Here is a 21553-nt window from a genome sequence, read left to right as displayed (position 1 = left end):
TTACAGCCAGTGAACCCCCTCCCGCCCAAACCAGTAGTGAGGCTCACAGCATCTCTCCAGCTGCCCAATGGAATCACCATGGACGTGCCAATCACCATCGACTCCGGCAGCAACGCGGACTTTATAGGGCAGGAATTTGTCGACAGGCACGCTGTGCAGTTGCTGCCGGCCACACTGCCCCTGCAGGTTGTCACGGTGGATGGCAGGGAGCTGCTAGGGGGGCAAGTGGTGAAGCAGACGCCACCAATGGTGATGCGACTTGGGAATCACAGGGAAGTCATCAGCTTCAACGTCACTCAACTGTCTGACACGCCCATTGTATTGGGTATGAGTTGGCTGGACAAGCACAGCCCAACGATGGCTTGGTTCCAGAGGCAACTGGTCTTCGGCTCTTCCTTTTGTGCTGAACACTGCATCGTACCCAGGCAGGAAGGAGAGGAAGAGGAGTCACAGCTGCTGCTAGGCACGCTGCAAGCGATTCCCCACAAGTACGCAGAATTTCTGGAAGTTTTCTGCGAGAAGGAGGCGGACAGGCTACCCCCTCACAGACCATATGACTGCAAAATTGACCTGCTGCCGGGGGCGGCGCTGCCTAAAGGGAAGCTGTATTCCATGTCTGAGGACGAACTGCAGGAACTCAAAGACTTCATCGATCATAATTTGGAGCGCGGTTTCATCCGGGAGTCTAAGGCAGTGGGGGGCAGTCCTGTATTCTTTGTTAAGAAGCGAGACACGCCCCAAAAAAGACTCGTAGTGGATTACAGGATTTTGAACAGTGTGACCAAGCCGTCGGACTTCCCCATGCCCCGCATCGACGACCTCCTGGCGAAGGTACGGAAGGGAAAGGTGTTCACCAAGTTGGACCTGCGGGGGGCGTACAACCTCATTCGCATGCGGGAAGGTGATGAGTGGAAGACAGCCATGTTCACGCCACTGGGTACCTACGAATACAGAGTTATGCCTTTTGGACTGCAAAATGGCGCTCACGTTTTTCAAGCATTTATGCATCACGTGTTGGCGGGACTGCTCTACAAGACGTGCGTCTGTTTCTTGGATGACATCCTGATCTTTTCGGAGTCGCAGCAAGAACATGACAAGCACGTCAAGGAAGTGCTGGGCAGGCTAAAGCAACACAGGCTCTACGCCAAGCTGGAGAAGTGCCAATTTGACGTGCCGGAGGTGGATTTTCTGGGCTACAAGCTGTCTGACAAGGGGCTCGCCATGGACAGCGCCAAGGTTCGAGCAGTGTTGGATTGGAAGAGCCCACGCAACCGGAAGGAGGTCCAACGGTTTGTCGGCTTTGCGAACTTCTATCGCAAGTTTATCAAGGGCTTCGCGATGCAGACGGCGGCCATCACTGACACCCTTAGCTCCAAGAAGAAGAAGTTCATCTGGACAGAGCAGGCGGAGCAGTCCTTTCAGGCCCTCAAGCGTCTCTTCGCGTCGGAAGAGCAGCTGCTTCATGTCAACCCCAGCATGCCGATGAGGGTGGAGACAGACGCTTCGGACAGAGCAGTGGGGGCGGTCCTGCTGCAGAAGGACCCGCGGGGCGTGTGGCGGCCGGGAGCGTTTTACTCCAGGAAGCTCAGCAAGTCCGAGCAGAACTACACCATATGGGACAGGGAGTTGCTGGCCATTCATGCAGCGTTCAAGGCGTGGAGGCACTTTCTGATCGGCGCCAAGCACACGGTGCAGGTTTGCACGGACCACAAGAATCTGGAACACTGGCGCACAGCACAGTTCCTGAACCAGAGGCAGATACGTTGGGCTGAGTTCTTTGCGGACTTCGACTTCCGAATAGAGTATGTCCCGGGGGACACCAACATCATGGCAGACGCTCTCTCCCGCAAGCCACAGTATCTGGAGGACGCGACACCAGCGGCCGCCATGCACATCTTTGCACCGACAGTGTGGGCGTGCGCCGCGGCGACCGTGGACCTAGAGGCGGTGCGGCGAGCGTTGCAGGGGGACTCCTTCGCACAAACGAAGATGGCAGAGGTGCGAGGGGGCAAGGCAGCGGCCGACGGTTTCCAGCTACGAGATGGCTTGCTCATCCGTAAAGGGGCCATCTACGTGCCGGGTGACGAACTTCGAGCCAAGGTGCTACAGCAGCTGCACGACGCACCCACGGCCGGGCACTTTGGCAAGGAGAAGACGGTGGAATTAGTAGCCAGGGATTTCTGGTGGCCTGGAATGAGAGGGGAGGTCGCAGACTACGTAGCGAGGTGTGACACCTGCCAGAGGGCAAAGCCGGTACACAAACCGCCGGCTGGACTGTTGGAGCCGCTGCAAACTCCGGTCGAACCTTGGGAAAGGGTGGCTCTGGACTTTGTCACGGATCTGCCCAGCTCAAGGGGCAAGACGGCAGTGTTGGTGGTGGTGGACCTGTTCTCCAAGATGGCGCATTTCATTCCGTGTGCTAAGGTGGCCACGGCGGAGCAAACCGCCAAACTGTTCATAGACCACGTGTTCAAGGTTCACGGTCTGCCACGGTCTATTCTGTCCGACCGCGGGCGGCAGTTCATCTCGAACTTCTGGCAGAAACTGATGGGCTTCCTGAACGTCAAGATCAATCTGGCGTCGGCGAGACACCCGCAGACCAACGGGCAAGCGGAGCGAGCCAATGCCATCATGCAGCAGTACCTGAGATGTTATGCAAACCAACAGCCTGCGACGTGGGTGGATTACCTGCCGCTTGCAGAGTTTGCCTACAACAACACGAAGCACGTATCCACGGGCGTCACGCCGTTCTTCGCCAACAACGGGCGGCACCCTAGAACCTTTCCGGGACTGGAATGCAGGGGAGAAGAGGAGCCGCAGTCAGCCGATGCGTTCGCGTCGGAGCTGCAGGAAGTCCACGATCAGCTGCGGCGCCACCTGGAGCTGGCTAAACACGCATACAAGGTACAAGCGGACAAACACAGAAGGGTTGGCGAAGAGCTCCACGTGGGAGACTGGGTCTGGTTAGCAGCCCACGCAGTGCCGGCCAGGTCGTTGGCCAAGAAGAAACTAGGGCATAAACAACTGGGGCCCTACCAAGTCGAAGAGCAGGTCAACCCGGTGGCTTTCAGGCTGGCGCTTCCGGAGGGTTCCAGAATGCATCCGGTGTTCCACAGATCGGTGCTCACTCCCTACAAGGCACCGCACAGGTTCCAGGAACCCGGAACGGCGCCGAGTCCGCTCAGAGAAGGAACGGGGCACGCGGGAGTGGCACAGGAGGAGCGCATCAACGAAGTCACGGAGATTTTGGACTCCAGATGGGGGGAAGAGGGAGTAGAATACTTTCTCGCCAGGGAGGGCACCCCGGCCAGTGCGAACAGCTGGGTGCCGGGCTACGCTTTAGACGAACCTCTGCTCAAAGACGAGTTTCATGCCCTCTTCCCACATAGACCTATGCCAGCAGACTTTTTCGACGACTGGCTTTTCACGCCCACGCTTTCGGACAGCACGTTCAGGGGGTTCGACTCGGACGAGGAACCAACACGAGACGTCCGTTCCCCGGAGGGGTCACCCTCGGGATCTGTCTCAGAACCCTCGTATTGGTGGGACGATAGGCCGGAGGAGCAGTTCCGCAGGAAGTGGCTGGACTGTTCCGGCCGAGCAACGCCGCCTGGAGGTAGTGCGGGAGAGACGGACATGGACATTTTCGGGGACGACCCTGGTTTCGAGCACGGCGGCACAGAGATGGAAGAGGAGGTGACTGTCGTCAACGAGAGCAGAGAGGAAGACCTGGAAGAGTTCCGCTGGAGGCCTGCCACGGGAAGCGACCGATATCCGACGTTCGTCCCTTTGCAACAGCAGCCCCCAGTTCCAGCACCGGAAGGAGGGGAGGGGGGACTGGGGGGCTTCGAGGGGGGGATGGATGTCAGGGGTTTAGGTGCAGAGGCACGGGCAAGGGAGGAAACAGAGAGCGAAGGGGAGGAGACAGAGGAAAGGATGAGTGATGACGACGACCCGAGATCTCCCAGTCTTTCCAGTGAATCAGAGGATTCACAGAAAGGAGCACCAGTGGCCAGGGCAAGGGGGGAGTCTAGGGAGGCACCCCAGGAAGATAGAGCCAGAGGAGACTCAGGGGGGAGCAGCTGGAAATCGGGACCAGCGTCACCGCCAGGAAGCAGGGAAGAGGAAAGGAGCCAGGGGGGAAGCGCTGGCAGCTCACCACAGGAGGGAGGGCAGGAGTCAGGAGTGGCCACACCTCCATCGGGGAGCGAAGAAACGGTTAAGAGGAAAGTGGAAGGTTGGGCGCGCGCGCCAAGTTCAAATGCAGAGGAAGGCGGCGCAGTGAGCAGCCCCGAAAGGGAACCGGGTCCTAAAGCCCGGCGCAAGGAGGCAGAAGGGTCCGGGTCAGCGTCAGAAGAATCCCGGAAGGAAGAAGCCCCGGGGGGTAGAGGGACCCAGAGGAGGACAGTCAGGAGGAAAAGGTGGAGCAAGGCTAGGATATTAAGTTGGTGCGCACGGGGCGGAGACTCAGACGGAGCCTCGCCGATCTAGCTAGTAGACGTAGAGTTGCAGACAGCAGCGTGAGAATGGAAACTGTAATTCAATAAAGACTTTTACTTAATGACCGCTGGCTAGCGTGATCCTCTGTGAGCTAGGATCTTGAAGCAGCTCTGACAGCTGTGTTCCCTTGCTTGAAAAAGGAGAGGAGCTTCTCCAACTGCATTCTTGCATCAGCTGAACACTGAAGCTCACATTCCCCGGAGAAGGTATCCCAGAGGTGTCCCCTTTGGCCAGATCTTCCCTCTGGGCCATCTTTTCGTCACAATGGGATGCAGTGTTGTGCACAAGCCCAAATCCTTCAGGAGGGAGATTCTGTTTCAAGCCACTGAGTGAACTTTAACTTGATCCATCTCTGAAGAGCTGTCTCTACACACATCCTCCACCCTGGGCACCCTCCTTTGACATTAATGCCTGCAGAGCAAGCAGAAATTCAAGCAGCGAGGCTGATGTATCCCATGTAGAGGCTACCCAACCAAAATTGCTAAGACTTGCCGATCAGAAGGTCGGAGGTTCGAATCCCCATGACGGGGTGAGCTCCTGTTGCTTGGTCCCTCCTCCTTGGTTGTGTACCTTTTGATGTGTTTTATTTATTTTTATTTATTGGACGCAGGTGGCACTGTGGGTTAAACCACAGAGCCTAGGGCTTGCCGATCAGAAGGTTGGCGGTTCAAATCCCCGTGACGGGGAGAGCGCCGTCCCAGCTCCTGCCCACCTAGCAGTTCAAAAGCACATCAAAGTGCAAGTAGATAAATAGGTACCCCTCCAGTGGGAAGGTAAACGGCGTTTCCGTGCGCTGCTCTGGATCCCCAGAAGCGGCTTAGTCATGCTGGCCACATGACCTGGAAGCTGTACGCCGGCTCCCTCAGCCAGTAAAACGAGATGAGCGCCGCAACCTCAGAGTCAGTCACAACTGGACCTAATGGCCAGGGGTCCCTTTACCTTTATTAACAGAGCAATCTTAAAATGTCCACTCAAATGGGCCTGATCATCATCATCATCAACATCATTTAAAATTCTTAGTCTTAATCTTTCCTTGAGTAATAGCTCAGCAGAGTCCTTCAGGGTGGTTCGTAGGCTGTTGACACCTATATCAGTGAATGAAGACTGGGGTACTTCCTCTGTGAGTTGCATGCTGTGGAAACAGTAAACCCAGATTAAATAAGGCAATTGTGTGGGGCACCATTTTTGGTGAGGACGACGTCTTCTGAATGCTGCACACACAAAAAATATCTGCAGGATTGACTAGCAGTGCGCCCACAATAAACTGCTGTGTGGAAGCCCCTCTAAGTGCCAGTAAGGTTGGGTATAGGATTGCAACGGCAACCTCATGGAGTTGAATGGGGAGAAAGGAAGCATGTGTTTTGAACTTACCACTGGAATATGTGGTTCTTCAGAATGCTGGATTTGGCTTGGTTGTGCCCACATATATATATTTTTAAATGATGATTGAATGTTAGAAATGCAATTACATTGTTATTTGAGTACTGAGCCCGTGGGTAGTTGAACTGTAGCATGGGACTCGTTTCTTGGACTGCGGGGGTTTGGAGGCATGAGCGGAAAGAAGCAAATGGCTCAAGCGTATCGCCAGGTTTGCTTCTCTCGTGTTTCTCTGCAGTCTGCTTTTCAGCAGAATAGACGGCTGGTGAAAAAAACCAAGAACACCAAAGGTACAGGTCACTTCATCAAATTGTAGCTTGGTGGCAGGGTGCATGATTGGCATGTAGAAGGTTCCAGGTTCAATCCCAGGCATCTCCATTCATAAGGACCTCCATGGAGCAGGACTGGGCAAACACCTTCCTGTTTGACACCCTGGAGCAGGGGTAGCCAATTTTGGTGCCCTCTGGATATTGTTGCACTCCAGCTCCTGTCAGGCCCAGCCAGCATGGCCAATGGTCAGGTATGATGGGAATTGCAGTCATCTTGGCTACCCCTGAGTCATGATCAGTCAGAGAACAAAATACTGGGCTAGAAGGATGGAGCTGTGTTTTCTTTCCCTTGGTATAAAGCAAGGGCATGGCCTCCAACATTCCTCAGATGAAAATAGAGACACATTCGACATCAGTGTCCCTGTCCCCCTGCACACCTCTTCCTCAGAGGCTGTGGCAGGAACACAGACGCAGCAGCCAAATGAAACAAGCCAGAGCCAAGAAACTGTAATGGCTGCTCTTCAGCGCCTGTGAACACTTGGAGCCATGGCACCAGCCTCATGGACAGGCCCTGCCCCTTTGCTCCCGTACACACCACTTTCTTTATGGGAAACTGACCAACTGAGGAAAACAGTGACCAACTTTCTTAGCCGTGTTCGTGTGCCCCAGATCTTGTTTTCACAAGAAAGGGAAGTGGAGCCATATTGACTGAGCGGTAGGGAGAAATGTGTGTCCTTCTGACACACAGATCTAGCCTTCTAGTAACACACTGAAACGCTGTGCAGAAGGGAAGGTCCCTGGGGAATTTGGGACTCTGTGTGGAAAGGTGGAAAGCCATGACAGCGTAAGGGGGGTTTTTTTGATGATCCCAGTATTTTGGGGGTAGTTGGAAGGTATGTGAGGGGGGGGCAAATGTACGCCTCTGGGCCTCTCAAAAATTCTCCTCAGGGCACACCTTTCTCTGGCTTTGTTCTGTGCCCAACTCAAGTACATTTGCCTTGTTCTGTGTCCAACTGCAATTACTTTTGCCTGCCACTCTTACTTTTATGCCCATTGAATAAAAGTAAGAGTGGCACCCATTGCTCCACACACTTTTGCCTTTGGCCTTGCCCACCACAGGCGTGTGGTTTCTGGAAGGTTCTCCACAAAGGAAGGTGGGCCTTGGACTGAAGCATTGTCCCTGTCCTGGTATAAAGCTGCTATTTATGCTTCATGGCACACTTGCTGATGTGGAGCCACTCCTTATCATTTTGAAGTGAGGACAGCAAAAGCAGCCCACCACAGGCTGCCCAAAGCAAAATGGCTACTGACAGGAACATGTAAATTTGATTTACTATACTGTCCTTCTATATTATACGGTGGACCCTCCGGATACGAACTCAATTCATTCTGGGGGTCCGTACTTACCCTGAAAAGTCCATATCCAGAGGCACCACTTCTGTGCATGCGCACGGCATGATAGAGCGCTTCTGTGCATGCGCGAAGTGAAACCTGGTTTGCCGCGTTCACCACTCAAAATTACTTTACCTGAAGGTAATGTAACTTGAGGTATGGCTGTATTTCTATACTGTCCTTCATCCAAGGGTCGCAGGGTGGTTTACAATATAGAAACGCAAAAATACATACCACCACAGCAAACAATGGGATAACAGGAATCCTGAGTGGGAATCAACCTTTGCAGGCTGTCAACATGCCATCTTTGCAACTTCTATTCTAAGCAGAACATCGGTCTTAAGTCTTCTGGGAAACAAAAGCATGGATTGAAAAGACTTTCTCCTTCATGTCTGGAAATGATAGCAAGGTAATTCATTGTCTTCTCCACTTTTCCCCTGCTCCTTTTGGCTTTCGTCCACTTAAAGCATATATTTTGTTCACTGGAACACAACTGTTTCTTTCAGGCAGGTGACGAGGGGCGGATACTTCTGAGAAGAATGAGCCTGTTGTCCCTGGAAGAAGGTAAATGTGTATGTGAACATTTTCAGCTTTGAAGAACATCTTCTTCACCTTAAAATGCCCCCCACTGAAAAATGATCTATCATCTCTGGTTTCTCTACAGGGACATAATGAGATGGTGGGACAGAGTTGGTACCTGCCATGTGATGAAGCTACAAGTCTCCTCCCTTTGCCAATGGAGATGCTTCTAAAGTTTTTAAAGAAAGCTAACACTCTTGAGTAAATAAATGAAAATGAAAAGGCTCTCTGGGCTTCAGATCACTGATCAAGACTGAATAAAGCCTCACCTCCCAAGCCATCATCCCAAAGGAATCATTTTACAGAAGGAGATAATGAGATTGCATCCATCATATTCCTTTGATTCATTCATATTATAATAAAATTGAACCAGCCATTTTTGTCCTATGTGGATAGAGACTGGGACTATAGAGAATGACCTCTAGGGTCCCAAGGTACAGTTTGAAGACACAATGGACCACCTGTTTGCTGAAGATCTCGGTCTGGTCAGTGCCCAGGTAGCAGACCACCTGGGAACCACATGTATGCTGCTTGGGCTCCATGGTGGATGGGAAGTGGGATATATATGTAAGAAAATGAATAAATGTGTTATATTCTGAATTCTGTCACTTGCCCATGAAGTGCCACCCAATTGCCAAGATGGACCCAAGGCAGTTTGCAAGTTATGGGCAAATCAGCCCAAGAAACTGTCAATAAAACTGTTCATGTATGTTGCTCTTGATTGTTTTATTTATTTAAGCCGTTTGTATCTGGCTTTAGCTATGATCGTCTCTAAACAGTGTATAAGAAATTGCAAAGAAGAGGTAACCCCCCCCCCCCCACAAATAAACAGTCCCAACTATAAAACTGGACTTCAATTAAAACGCCTGCTGCAACAAACAGTCTTCAGTAGGTGCTGGAAGTTCAACAGGGAGAGGGTCTGTCTGTCCTCAGCTGGAATGACTGCTTGCTGGGAGCCTGAAGGACCCTGCCCCACCTCTCTCCACTAGGCTTGGGGCAGGGCCTGACAAGGACTGCTGTTGCTGCTGCTTGACATAGAGGGCTTCTTTAATATTGTTTTTATTTTTTATCTATGCCATTTTATATAGTTATTGATATCAATGTTGTAGTTTTAGTTTTAGTTTTTATGTTTTATGTGGAAATTGTTTTCCATTTGGTTGTGTACCTTTTGATGTGTTTTATTTATTGGACGCGGGTGGCGCTGTGGGTTAAAGCACAGAGCCTAGGGCTTGCCGATCAGAAGGTCGGCGGTTCGAATCCCTGCGACAGGGTGAGCTCCCATTGTTCGGTCCCAGCTCCTGCCCACCTAGCAGTTCAAAAGCACAGCAAAGTGCAAGTAGATAAATAGGTACCGCTCCGGCGGGAAGGTAAATGGTGTTTCCGTGCGCTGCTCTGGTTCTCCAGAAGCGGCTTAGTCATGCTGGCCACATGACCCGGAAGCTGTACGCTGGCTCCCTCGGCCAATAAAGCGAGATGAGCGGCGCAACCCCAGAGTCATCTGTGACTGGACCTAACAGTCAGGGGTCCCTTTACCTTTACCTTTATTTATTGTTTATGACTTTTGTTATGTTGGTAATTATGTAAATCTTGTCATGTTGTAAGCCACCTTGAACACTGTTTTAACTATGGAAAGGCGACATACAAATAAAATGATGCTGATGATGATGGAAGGGAGTTCCATAAAATTGGACAAACCGTTCTGAAGACATGGTTCCTGGCATGGCTGCCTGCTGTGCTGATGTCACATGGCCTTGGGCCCCCTCAGTCTCGGGGTCAAGGCAGCAGAACTAATCTCTGCTACTGGCTTATCTAGCCTTTTGGATCGCCATTCCACCACCCACCATTCCATTTCTGCTCCAAGAAGCTCAGTTCACCCTGTCTCTCATTAGATCTTTGTGACAAACCTGGGAGGTAAGTTTGGAATCGAGATAATGACCGCTGTAAGACCACACGCTGTACTTTTGGGCTGAGTTTGGGGCTGGTGGGGGTAACCTTGGGCAGGAAAATGAGTGGGTTAGAGGCCAGGATGACTTAAAAAAGATGGGATTCCATTTTGCTCACTAGTTCACCCAGCTCTTAAGGTAGTTTTGTGCCTGTCTCTTTGAAGACGACAGCAGCTTTATTTCTCTGCCATCAACGAATGCCACTTTTTATTAAATTTGCGATGAGCTCCGACAACTCAGGTGTATGTCAACAGAGCTTCATTACTCTAAGGGTAACCTCCATAACCTCTCCTATCGTGTAACACAACCAAAGCCATAAGGAATGCAAGGCATTGGGTGGGTGGGGAGAGATTCAATTACCTTGTCCAAAGAGATTACGGCTCAGAGAGCTTGCAAAAATGATGTACAGCTGAGCCTTGATTTCAAATGCCTGGCCAAGGCAGCTCCAATAACCACAAGCGTCCCTATAGGATTGGCTGCACCAGACTTTGGATAAACACAAGTATATTAAGTGTGGCTATTTTTCTGCATTGGGTTAGCAGGACTTGCTTGTGCCCCCTGAAAATCATGAAGTGATCTCCTTTGGACTGAGATAAACAGGCAGCGTCAGCTAGAAATGCAAAAACGCAGCGATTTCTGTTCCACTTGTATTCAACACAGTCAGCACTGTTTCCATTTCACTGCAGTTTGGTTTCTGCAAAATACTATGCCATTTGTCTCATATGACATTATTTAATGTAAGCTGCATAGCTTACACACGTTTCAATGTAAAGGAAATGTCAAAACACTGTTTAAAAAGATAATTAAGTTTCATCTGTAGGCTTAAAAACAGCAACAACCTTGTGAATGAATACAGTGGAAATTCAGTTCTCAAACGTCTCTGTTGACGTACGATTTGGAACCCGAACACCGAAAACATGGAAGTAATTGCTTCCGTTTTTGAATGCGCCTTGGAAGTTGAACGGCTTCCGATGCGTGCTTTTCTATTTTTTCAATGGATTTTGCCAACCGCCCATTGAACCGTTTGAACGTTCCAGAAGTCGAATGGTCTTCTGGAATGGATTATGTTCAAAAACCAAGGTTTGACTGTATTGATAATGCTTGGCTGATTTCTGCTCTAAATCTCAGCAATTCTGGCTTCCTTTTCCATTTTCATCAGAATCCTCTGACCTCACCACTGCCAGAATGATGTAGTGGCAGGAGGATGAGGAGAAGGAGCTGACCACTGAAGCCATGGTACACTTGGCTCTGCACCTGCCCTCCTCCACCCCCTGTTTTTTGAAACATGGGTGGCAGGAGCAAGGAAAATTATTGGAGGGCCTAAAGAGCTTTGTTGATGACTCTACGCCTAGTTCAACATTCTGTCCCCACTGTGGCCAACCAGCTCTCTACAGAAAGTAGACATGAGTGCAATAGCTCTCTCCCTAGGTTTATTGGTATTCAGAATCATACCATCTCTGACAGTGGAGGCTGCAGATAGCCATCAGAGCTGGTAGCCACTGATAGTCTTCTCCTGCATGCATTTGCCTAATCCTTGTGGGAAGGCCTCCAAGTTGGTAACCATCATCACCTAAAGTGTGATGAGAGCCAGTGTGGTGTAGTGGTTAAGAGCAGTAGATTCGTAATCTGGTGAACCGGGTTCGCGTCCCCGCTCCTCCACATGCAGCTGCTGGGTGACCTTGGGCTAGTCACACTTCTTTGAAGTCTCTCAGCCCCACTCACCTCACAGAGTGTTTGTTGTGGGGGAGGAAGGGAAAGGAGAATGTTAGCCACTTTGAGACTCCTTCGGGTAGTGATAAAGCGGGATATCAAATCCAAACTCTTCTTCTTCAAGTGGGAGCAAATCTCCACTATGAGCTGTGTGAAGAGTTGTCCCAAGTTGTCACAGGGTGGGAGCGGGAGGGAAACTTTCCCGATCCAGTTTCTCCAAACCTTTCCTAATTTTATACACCTTTCTCATGCCCCAAAGTCTTAATTCTTTTTTTCCCTAACCTAAAAAGCCCCAAACATTGCAACTTCCCCACTGTAGAGAATTACTCCAGCACCTTGATCCATTTGGGTGCCCTATTCAGGACTTTAGCAAGTGTCTTATTCCTGTGCCTCTGACATGCCAAACATATGGAGCTACTGTCAAGGTCTACTTGGAGATTATCTTCTCCCTTGTAGGATGTCCGCAGGCAATGAAGAAAGGCACCTCCATGACTACACCGTACATCACGGCTCAGAAGATAAACCCTTGTGTGATGGAGCTGTGCAAATTTTTCCAGCAGTGCCTCTGTGCAAGGGACAGAAGCTATTCAAGAGATGAAGCTATGAGGTAAAAGGTAGAACCGGTCTCACCTTGGTTTTTATCCTAAATTTGGGGAACAGTGAAGGATAATTGAGAACATTGAGTTTGCATGAGGAAGTTCAGACCTATACAATTATAGCAAAGAGTTTTCAAAACATAGAATTCTGGATTCTGTTGGATGGAGAGGTCCCTCTGCCCGCTTCCTCAAGAGCTCTAAGCTTGGGCTGTATTGTCCCATAGCTAAGGTTAGCTACAAAAGATGACACAGTCCAGGTTTTTCCAAGCACTGGATTGCCTCAAGATTCATGTCTTGCCACTCACTGACTGGAAATACCAAATTCACATTTTATGACTGAAAAGTCATGGAGTGCATCTCCAGTGTTGTAGTTGCTGCTGCCTTTGTTCCTATGACCCTGCCATGAGTTTGTGTGGTGGTTCTGTGTAATTGTGGAATGACTAGATGATCAGATCTTATTCTAATCAATATTGCATTGATCTTGTGATTCTGGTTAAATTTTTTAGGTACTGTATTGAAAACTATTCCTGGTTCTTGAAGAATGCAACATACATCTGTGAAAAAGTCAAGAGGGCTGCCCATTCAAGGAGTAAGTAGATGTTCCTCAATGGTGTTTCATAATGTTTTCTTTCTCAAATATAATGGGACAAATTCTCATCTGGCTCGCAGGGTTTTGGGGATGTGGCCTTGAAATGGACAATGGAAAATATTAAGACTAAATTAATTGCATTTAGTACCCACTGAAGTCAATAGGATATGGTTAGCCATGACTACTTTTTCCACAATGACCTTCAGTGGGACATCAGTGAGACTAACTTAATCCAGGTCCATCCTAATGGGTCTACCGGCTAGTAGCTATGGGTAGACCTTGGACTAGGCAGCAGACATTAATTTTCAACAAACAAGTAGACCTGGTGTTCAGCTCTTTTCTCTGCTGCAAACTGAACCCAGATTTCCTCCTTTTTCACAAGATTGCAGGAGAGCTTGCAGGCACCCCAAACCTGAATTCCCTAGGCTTGCCTCCCTTTCCCTTGGACAAAATCTATCTCCTTTCCCACTACCCTTCTGTGATTACAGGACAGGTTAGCTTGACCACAGCTGTTCGTGCACTGGCAACCTCAAGTCTGGATTAACATACAAGGCTCTTTACAGCACCAGGTTACTTAAGAAACCATCATAGACCCAGTAGGGTTTATACTTCACTTCTTGAAGTCCCTAAAACATCAGAAGCCTGCTCCACAGCAACTCAAAACAGGACTTTCACTGTGACTTCCCCTGCTTTGTGGAACAGCATCTCTGTTGAGATCATACAGGTGTTCACTACCTGTATTTTCTAGAAACTACTGAAGACATTTTTTATTTTGACAGGTTTTTCCATCTTGGTGTAATAATAAGAATAATTTTATTATTTATACCCCACCCATCTGGCTGGGTTTCCCTAGTCACTTCATTAGGCATTGATTTTGTATTGTTTAAAAAACCTGTATCTGCCCCTTTTCGGGTATTGTTTTAAAATTGGTTTTGATTGTTGTTACGGTATGTTCGTAAATAGCCTTGACACTGATTTGAAAGGCTATTCAGAAATGGATGACAAGAATACAATACTTTGTGCTTTTGCACAGAATGTTTTCAGAGTGGCTTGCTCCCAGCTGACTTTACTTAGGTACCGTATTTTTCGCTCTATAACACACACCCGACCATAACACGCACGTAGTTTTTAGAGGAGGAAAATCCGTAGGCATGCCACCCGTAGGCATTTCCTCCATAACACGCACAGACATTTCCCCTTACTTTCTAGGAGGAAACTGAACCTGGGGCATTCTGCCTGCAAGGCAGATGCTGTATCATAGAGCTATGGCCTTCCCCATCTTTTGGTTCCCAAGCTTCTCTTCCTCCAGCCCAGCTTGCTGTCTCTAACCTCTGGGTGAAAGGATGGAAGGAAGGAGGGGTGCATGGGTGGCACACAAAGAGGAAGCACAGACAAGCTCATTTAGCTCCTCGCCTTCCTAAGTGATTGCTTATGAGTGGTAGACCCCTGCCATATGGAATATTGCACTTTGCACATGCTCAAGGCACTCAGGAGGTAGAACCAAAGGAGGGTAGTGGGTGGAATCAGAGGATTCTTTTTTTAAGGGTGCCATCAAAGCTACAATTTTGGGAGTGTGAACCATTGCTATATATTAAATATGTGCAAATAAGAGAAGACTGAGAGGTGATATGAGAGCAATCTTCCATTATCTGAAGGGCCGTCACATGGAAGATGGAGCAAGCTGGCTTTCTGCTGCTCCAGAGGGTAGGACTCAAACCAATGGATTCAAGTTTCAAGAAAGGAAATTCCAACTAAACATTAGGAAGAACTTTCTGTGGGAATGTTCAGGGATGCAGGAGAGGATATATTGTTTGATTATGGCCTTTCCAACTTGTGTTAACAAGTTCACAATTTAGTAGAGTAACATCCCCCTTTTTAAACTCACAGCGGATGCGTTTGCTCAGGCTCGCTAAAGCCTCTATAACAACTATTCTGGTATTTCCCCCTTATTCCCTCATAAAAGATAAGACACGACACGGTCTTCTATAAAAGTATAAAAAGAGTTTACTCACATTCTGTTCACAATCGGATCCCAGAAGGCAGACTTAGCTTAGAAAAGTTACATACACCTGGAAACTATCTCATAAGGAGACAGTCCCTTTGTCCTCTCTTGGATGGAGGCCAAGACAGCATCTTTGGCTAAGCAGATGTTGCTTCTTCAATGAAAGTAGTCATAGAGAGAGAGATGGTGGCCAGTCCTATGCATTTGTTACCTGCACAGCTGAGGCCACGCCCACCTCTGGTCACATGCAGAGGAAGTCTGTCCCAGCCCAGAAGGAAACAGGAAGTTTACCTGCTGGCTGGACAAACATTCCTCCCCATGTGTAAACATGTTCACTCTAGGAATGTTGTACTTGACTGCTCTTGTGTTTCACATCCCACACTTTCTAATAGTAGGAGCTGTTCAACTGGGGAACAGACTCCCACAATAGGTGATGGTGTCTCCTTCCTTGGAGGTTTTTAAGCAGAGGTTGGATCACCATCTGTAAGGGATTCTTCAGCTGTGATTCCAGCATTGCAGGGGCCTGGATCAGATGAACCTTTGGGTTCCTTCCAACTCTACATTTCTATGATTCTAAGATTGTTAAGAGCTTCCTCTTTTGCTTTTTCAGCTTTAAAGCAAAAATGCCTTGCAAGCATTTGCAGAGCTATTTAAAGCCCAAAGAGGAGTCATTGCTAAGGAGAAGACTCACACAAACTCTTAGTCTTCATCCCATTATCCAGCGCAAGAAATCACTGCCAGGTATGAAGAAGAAGAAGAAGAAGAAGAAGAAGAAGAAGAAGAAGAAGAAGAAGAAGAAGAAGAAGAAGAAGAGAGGAGAATGAGTTTTTCCCTGTAGTAGCGTAGAATATTTTCCATTCCAAGCACTGATTAAATGAACTGTAATAATAGGAGGTGGAACTCAAGCATGAAACTAAACTTAAATGTTCTTTCTTTTTTTTGGTACATTGTACTTCATAAAGTGTAATCATTAGTATTGTTGCGGGTGCATGTTGAGGGTTGTTAACTGTGGTAAACCAGCTCTGAATAAAAATATGTTCAAGAATTAGATTGTGATAAAATCCTGGAGAACTTTTTTTTTATTATGAAATGGCATATATTTAAGTGAATTGATATGAAATCTATTGCTGTTTCATATCATGTGCAGTATACGAAGAACCTGCTTTAACAATGAGTAGACCATTGGTCCAGTGAGCTCTCAAGGGTTTCAGACAGGAGATATCCTCAGATCTGCCTGGAGATGGCAGTGATTGAATCTGGAACCATTCCATGCTCTGCCACTGAGTTTTGACCCTCCTTGGGACTGTGAGATTTAAATGTGACTTGCGGTGTGAATGGGCAATTTCAGATAAAACTTGTTGTTGTTGTTGTTTAGTCGTTTAGTTGTGTCCGAGTCTTCGCGACCCCATGGACCAGGCACTCTTGTCTTCCACTGCCTCCCACAGTTTGGTCAAACTCATGCTGGTAGCTTCGAGAACACTGTCCAACCATCTCGTCCTCTGTCGTCCCCTTTTCTTTGTGCCCTCCATCTTTCCCAACACCAGGGTCTTTTCCAGGGAGTCTTCTCTTCTCATAAGGTGGCCAAAGTCTTGGAGCCTCAGCTTCAGGATCTGTCCTTCCAGTGAGCACTCAGGGCTGATTTCCTTAAGGATGGATAGGCTTGACCTTCTACATCCTAAAGATAGCATTAGCAGACACACCACTGTACCTCTAGGTGGTGCTAGACTAGCAGGCCCAACTGTTTTGAGCAAGGGGGCGGAGTTAAGGCTCTGTACCAACTCCACAATGGAGAAAGGAGTGTAGATTTTCACAGGCCACAGAGCAAGGGATTGGGGGCGGGGAGATTGGTGGCTTCTCATTTAATACTGGGCGAGATATCAGCTTGGTTGGAAACCTGTTTCCTAAGCAAGTTTATGTCATGCATGAAATGCATTGCCCACCCATGTAACAAAGGACCCAAGCTGTTGATCTCATTACTGGAGCATCACTTCATGAACTGCTGCATAGGAAAAAGGAGGCCGGCCACCTGAGCAGACTTTCCCCATGGCCATCTCAGACAGGTGCAGGAGAGCTGACAGAAGGAGAAGAATCTGAGAGTTGCAGGGCTGTTGTGACCTCTCATTTCACCCCCAGCTCCTTCATCCTAAGAGGAACTAAAACACACATTTTTGCAAGCAATTTTCTGCTACGTCACGAGTCCCACCTTTGCATGCTGTTTTTATGGATCTGTGCATTTTAAGGCTCACTTCCTCCCCTGATATATATACATACAGTGGTACCACAGGTTAAGAACTTAATTCGTTCCGGAGGTCCGTTCTTAACCTGAAACTATTCTTAACCTGAGGTACCACTTTAGCCAATGAGGCCTCTTGCGGACACCGCACCGCTGGAGCACGATTTCTGTTCTCATCCTGAAGCAAAGTTCTTAACCCGAGGTACTATTTTTGGGTTAGCGGACTCTGTAACCTGAAGCGTGTGTAACCCGAGGTACCACTGTACTTGCACGCTGCATTGCAACATTCTGAGAAGTCTAAATTCTGATGGGGGGAGGCATCTCCTGAGTCCTGGGTTTGTGGCGCCACACTCTTGGCCCTGCTTCCAGATATCCACGTTAGTGCGGCCATCTGCAAAGTCAAAAAGGCCATGCACAAGGAGCTGCTACCACAGCCTGAGTGTTTTTGCCAAGCTGGAATTAGTCCTTGGAAACAACACTGCTTGCTTGCCCAGACAGAGAACAGAGAGGTGCATATGTATGTGTTTGTGTGCAGAAACGCCCCTATTGTGCAAAGGTGACATTTGCATTTGTTGCTCCACCGACTCTTGCATCTGGCTCCGTCCACCACTGGCTCCTGGAAGGTTGCCCAGAAGGAAATATGGCCCTCAGGATGAGAAAAGTGCACTACCCTTGTCCGATGTAGTTGCAGTCAACCATGTTAATGTGTAGATGTCTGGAGCAGCTTTCCTCAGCATAATGATCTCAAGAGGTTTGGGACTATAATTTCCATCAGACGCAGCCAGCATGACTGGTGGTCAGGGATGGTGGGAGTTGCAGTCTGGAACAAGAAGAGGGTCACAGGTTTTCAAGGATGGTCTAGATCGTAGAGTTGGAAGGGGATCATTTGGTCTAGACCTTAAAATTAAAAGTCTCATGCTCTACCGGCTGAGCCAAAAGGACACTTGACAGCGGTGAGATTCTTTTTTTCTCTTCTTTTTTAATAATAATTTTTATTAGTTTTCAATTACAATCCAATAATAGCCTCATTATAACAATGCCCATTTATGATACCATCATTAATACCAATTGTTCAAATACTGAATTATATAATTTAGATAAAGTGCCCCCCCTATGCTAGATTGGATGAATTGATTATTTGCTTAATTTCTGCGTTCCAAAATCTTATTGATTTCCATTACATTCGGGTCATAATAATAATCCCTTCTACAACAACTGCAGTATTAATAACTTTTATTTGTGTTGACACATTAAATGATTTATAAAGTTTGAGGCACTCAAACGATATCCTTGTTCTTCCTGTGTGTGGCAATTATTCTGTCTGTGATGTTTCTTCCTGTCCTTGTAAGATGTTATGTGTTTCTTTCCCTCGGTTGTTGCTGTTATCCGCCATGCCTAGGGCGAAGCTGATATCCCACCGTATCCCATTGGATTCAAACCCACGACTCTGGAGAGACTGGTGCCTAAATCCAGTGCCTTAGACCGCTTGGCCACATTACCTTAGAGCAATGGCAGGGAATGTGCCTAATACAGGGGTGCGGCCAGGAATGTGCCCCCAGATATGCCTTCTACGTGCGAATCACACATGAAAGGTGCTATGGCAAAGTAGCAATTTGAACCCGGGTCTACCCAGCTCCAGGCAAGCCCTCTAATCACTGTACTATGCTGGCGTTCTTGCATAGGGAGATAAACAGCACAACGACCCTAAACTTTTAAAGTACTTCTAAAGCCCATAGCTTTCCCTGAAGAATGCTGGGAATTGTAGTTTGTAATGGGTGCTAAAAAATGTAGCTTCACAAGGGGATGAACTACAGACCCCAAATAAAAAAATTCCTTCCAGTAGCACCTTAAAGACCAACTAAGTTAGTTCTTGGTATGAGCTTTCGTGTGCATGCACACTTCTTCAGATACACAGTGTGCATGCACACGAAAGCTCATACCAAGAACTAACTTAGTTGGTCTTTAAGGTGCTACTGGAAGGAATTTTTTTATTTTGACTATGGCAGACCAACACGGCTACCTATCTACTACAGACCCCAAGGTTCTTTGGGGGAAGCCGTGGGACTTAAATATACTTTGTTTTTTAAAAATAAATTTATTTATTTAATTTTCCAAATTAATATTTACATTCACATAGTAACATAATATATAAAATCAAGATTCCCAAGAATCTCTTGGTCTTCCCTCCTCCCTTTTGTGGGTCTTATTGTTAATCCTTTCCGTCTGCGTCTTTTATATTTATCCACATTTTTATATCTCCATTACGTCCATAGTTCGTTGTTTTATTACAAGTGTTATTCCAATCCCATAAATTATAAATTTCCCCCATCCCTTATTGAAGTCTTGGTCTTCCTGATTCCTGATTTAAATATACTTTAGAAGTCCTTCTAGAGCATGCCAGAGTGGTGCATGCTCTAGTTATCTCTCTCTTGGACTACTGCAATGCGCTCTATGTGGGGCTACCTTTGAAGGTGACCCGGAAACTACAACTAATCCAGAACGCGGCAGCTAGACTGGTGACTGGGAGCGGCTGCCGAGACCATATAACACCGGTCTTGAAAGACCTACACTGGCTCCCAGTACGTTCCCAAGCACAATTCAAAGTGTTGGTGCTGACCTTTAAAGCCCTAAACGGCCTTGGCCCAGTATACCTGAAGGAGCGTCTCCACCTGCATTGTTTTGCCTGGACACTGAGGTCCAGTGCCGAGGGCCTTCTGACGGTTCCCTCACTGTGAGAAGCGAACTTACAGGGAACCAGGCACAGAGCCTTCTCAGTAGTGGCACCTGCCCTGTGGAACACCCTCCCACCAGATGTCAAAGAGAAAAACAACTACCAGACTTTTAGAAGACACCTTAAGGCAGCCCTGTTTAGGGAAGCTTTTAATGTTTAATAGGTTATTGTATTTTAGTGTTCTGTTGGAAGCTGCCCAGAGTGGCTGGGGAAACCCAGCCAGGTGGGCAGGGTATAAATAATATATTATTATTATTATTATTATTATTATTATTATTATTATTATTATTATTATTATAATGGCAGAAGCACAACAGGAAAGCAGCAAACTGAGCCTCCCAGGGGAGGGAGCTCCATAATGTTGGTGCCACAACCAAAAAGACCCTGCTTGCAACTAAGGTCTCTCTTTGGCTGGTACAGCGAATCTCACAGCGCAGGGTTGGAATGGGAGTGGAAACAGTGGCAGACAGTGGCGTCTCAGATTTAGGTGGGACCCTGTGTGACGCGAACCCCTCCTGCCTTCACTTGGACTTCACTTGGACTTCATAGTTGTGGCGCCTGCTGCAGCACACCAGAAGCTCTGTGCTCCCTGCCTTTGTTGGAAAGATGAGTTTTTAAAAAGGAAGTGTGTTGCGGGTCGGTGGAGATGAATTGCTGGGCCTTTTTGGTTGTGGCTCTTTGGCACACTTTCGCCTGCTCGCCCCACCACCTTCCCTTGCCTCCTGGCATTTGACGAAGACCTGGCTCTTCAAGAAAGTTTTTTGACTTTTCTTTGTAGCATTCTGTTTATGCTCTTTTGATTATCATTTATTTTTTCTTTCAAAAAACCTGCAATCCACTTTTATTTCCTGTTCTAAAAAAAGTGGGACAATTTTTTTCATACGTGTGTATGTGTGTCTATCTCTCTATCTCTCTATCTCTCTATCTCTCTATCTATCATCTATATCTATCTATCTATCTATCTATCTATCTATCTATCTATCTATCTATCTATCTATCTATCATCTATCTATCTATCATCTATCTATCATCTATCTATCTATCTATCTATCTATCTATCTATCATCTATCTATCTATCTATCTATCTATCTATCTATCTATCTATCATCATCTATCTATCTATCTATCTATCTATCTATCTATCTATCTATCTATCTATCATCTATCATCTATCTATCTATCTATCTATCTATCTATCTATCTATCTATCTATCTATCATCTATCTATCTATCATCTATCTATCATCTATCTATCTATCTATCTATCATCTATCTATCTATCTATCTATCTATCTATCTATCTTTCTACAGGTATCTATCATCTATCATCTATCATCTGCCTGCCTCTGACCCACACACCCTAAAGACCCTTTAATTTTGTTTTTCCCCCAACACTCTCTGTCCTTTTCAACACTTGGAGAAACCAGGGGATCCAAATCAGTCTAGATTTTCACCTGTCTCTCAACATGGAACATTGTCTCTTATTAAGTTCTTACCGCCACCGTCACGTGACTTGGCAGGAGAGGGATAACAGAGGGGCAATTGTTGTTTAATTACAACAGGGCCTGTATTATTCCGGCAACTCGCAGTCCCCTGGAGAGAAGGCCTATTTAATATAGCCCCAAGTATAT

The 21553-nt window shown here is 47.4% G+C and overlaps 1 protein-coding gene across 1 annotated transcript in view; it reads left to right on the top strand.

Annotated features, from left to right (window-relative positions):
- The window catches only part of HHLA1 (HHLA1 neighbor of OC90), a 56281-nt gene extending 40322 nt beyond the window's left edge, over window positions 1–15959 (top strand). The window contains exons 16-18 of the mRNA XM_081204719.1: window positions 12227–12377; window positions 12873–12955; window positions 15568–15959. Of these exons, the coding sequence (XP_081060845.1) occupies window positions 12227–12377; window positions 12873–12955; window positions 15568–15611 (278 nt within the window). The 3' untranslated portion in view covers window positions 15612–15959. The remainder of the gene's footprint in view (window positions 1–12226; window positions 12378–12872; window positions 12956–15567) is intronic.
- Window positions 15960–21553: the final 5594 nt, after the last annotated feature.

Source organism: Podarcis bocagei (assembly GCF_964188305.1).
Source record: "Podarcis bocagei genome assembly, chromosome: 8".
Taxonomy (NCBI): Eukaryota; Metazoa; Chordata; class Lepidosauria; order Squamata; family Lacertidae; genus Podarcis; species Podarcis bocagei.
The sequence above is the reverse complement of the archived record's forward strand: the minus strand, read 5'-3'. Positions and strand labels throughout refer to the sequence as shown.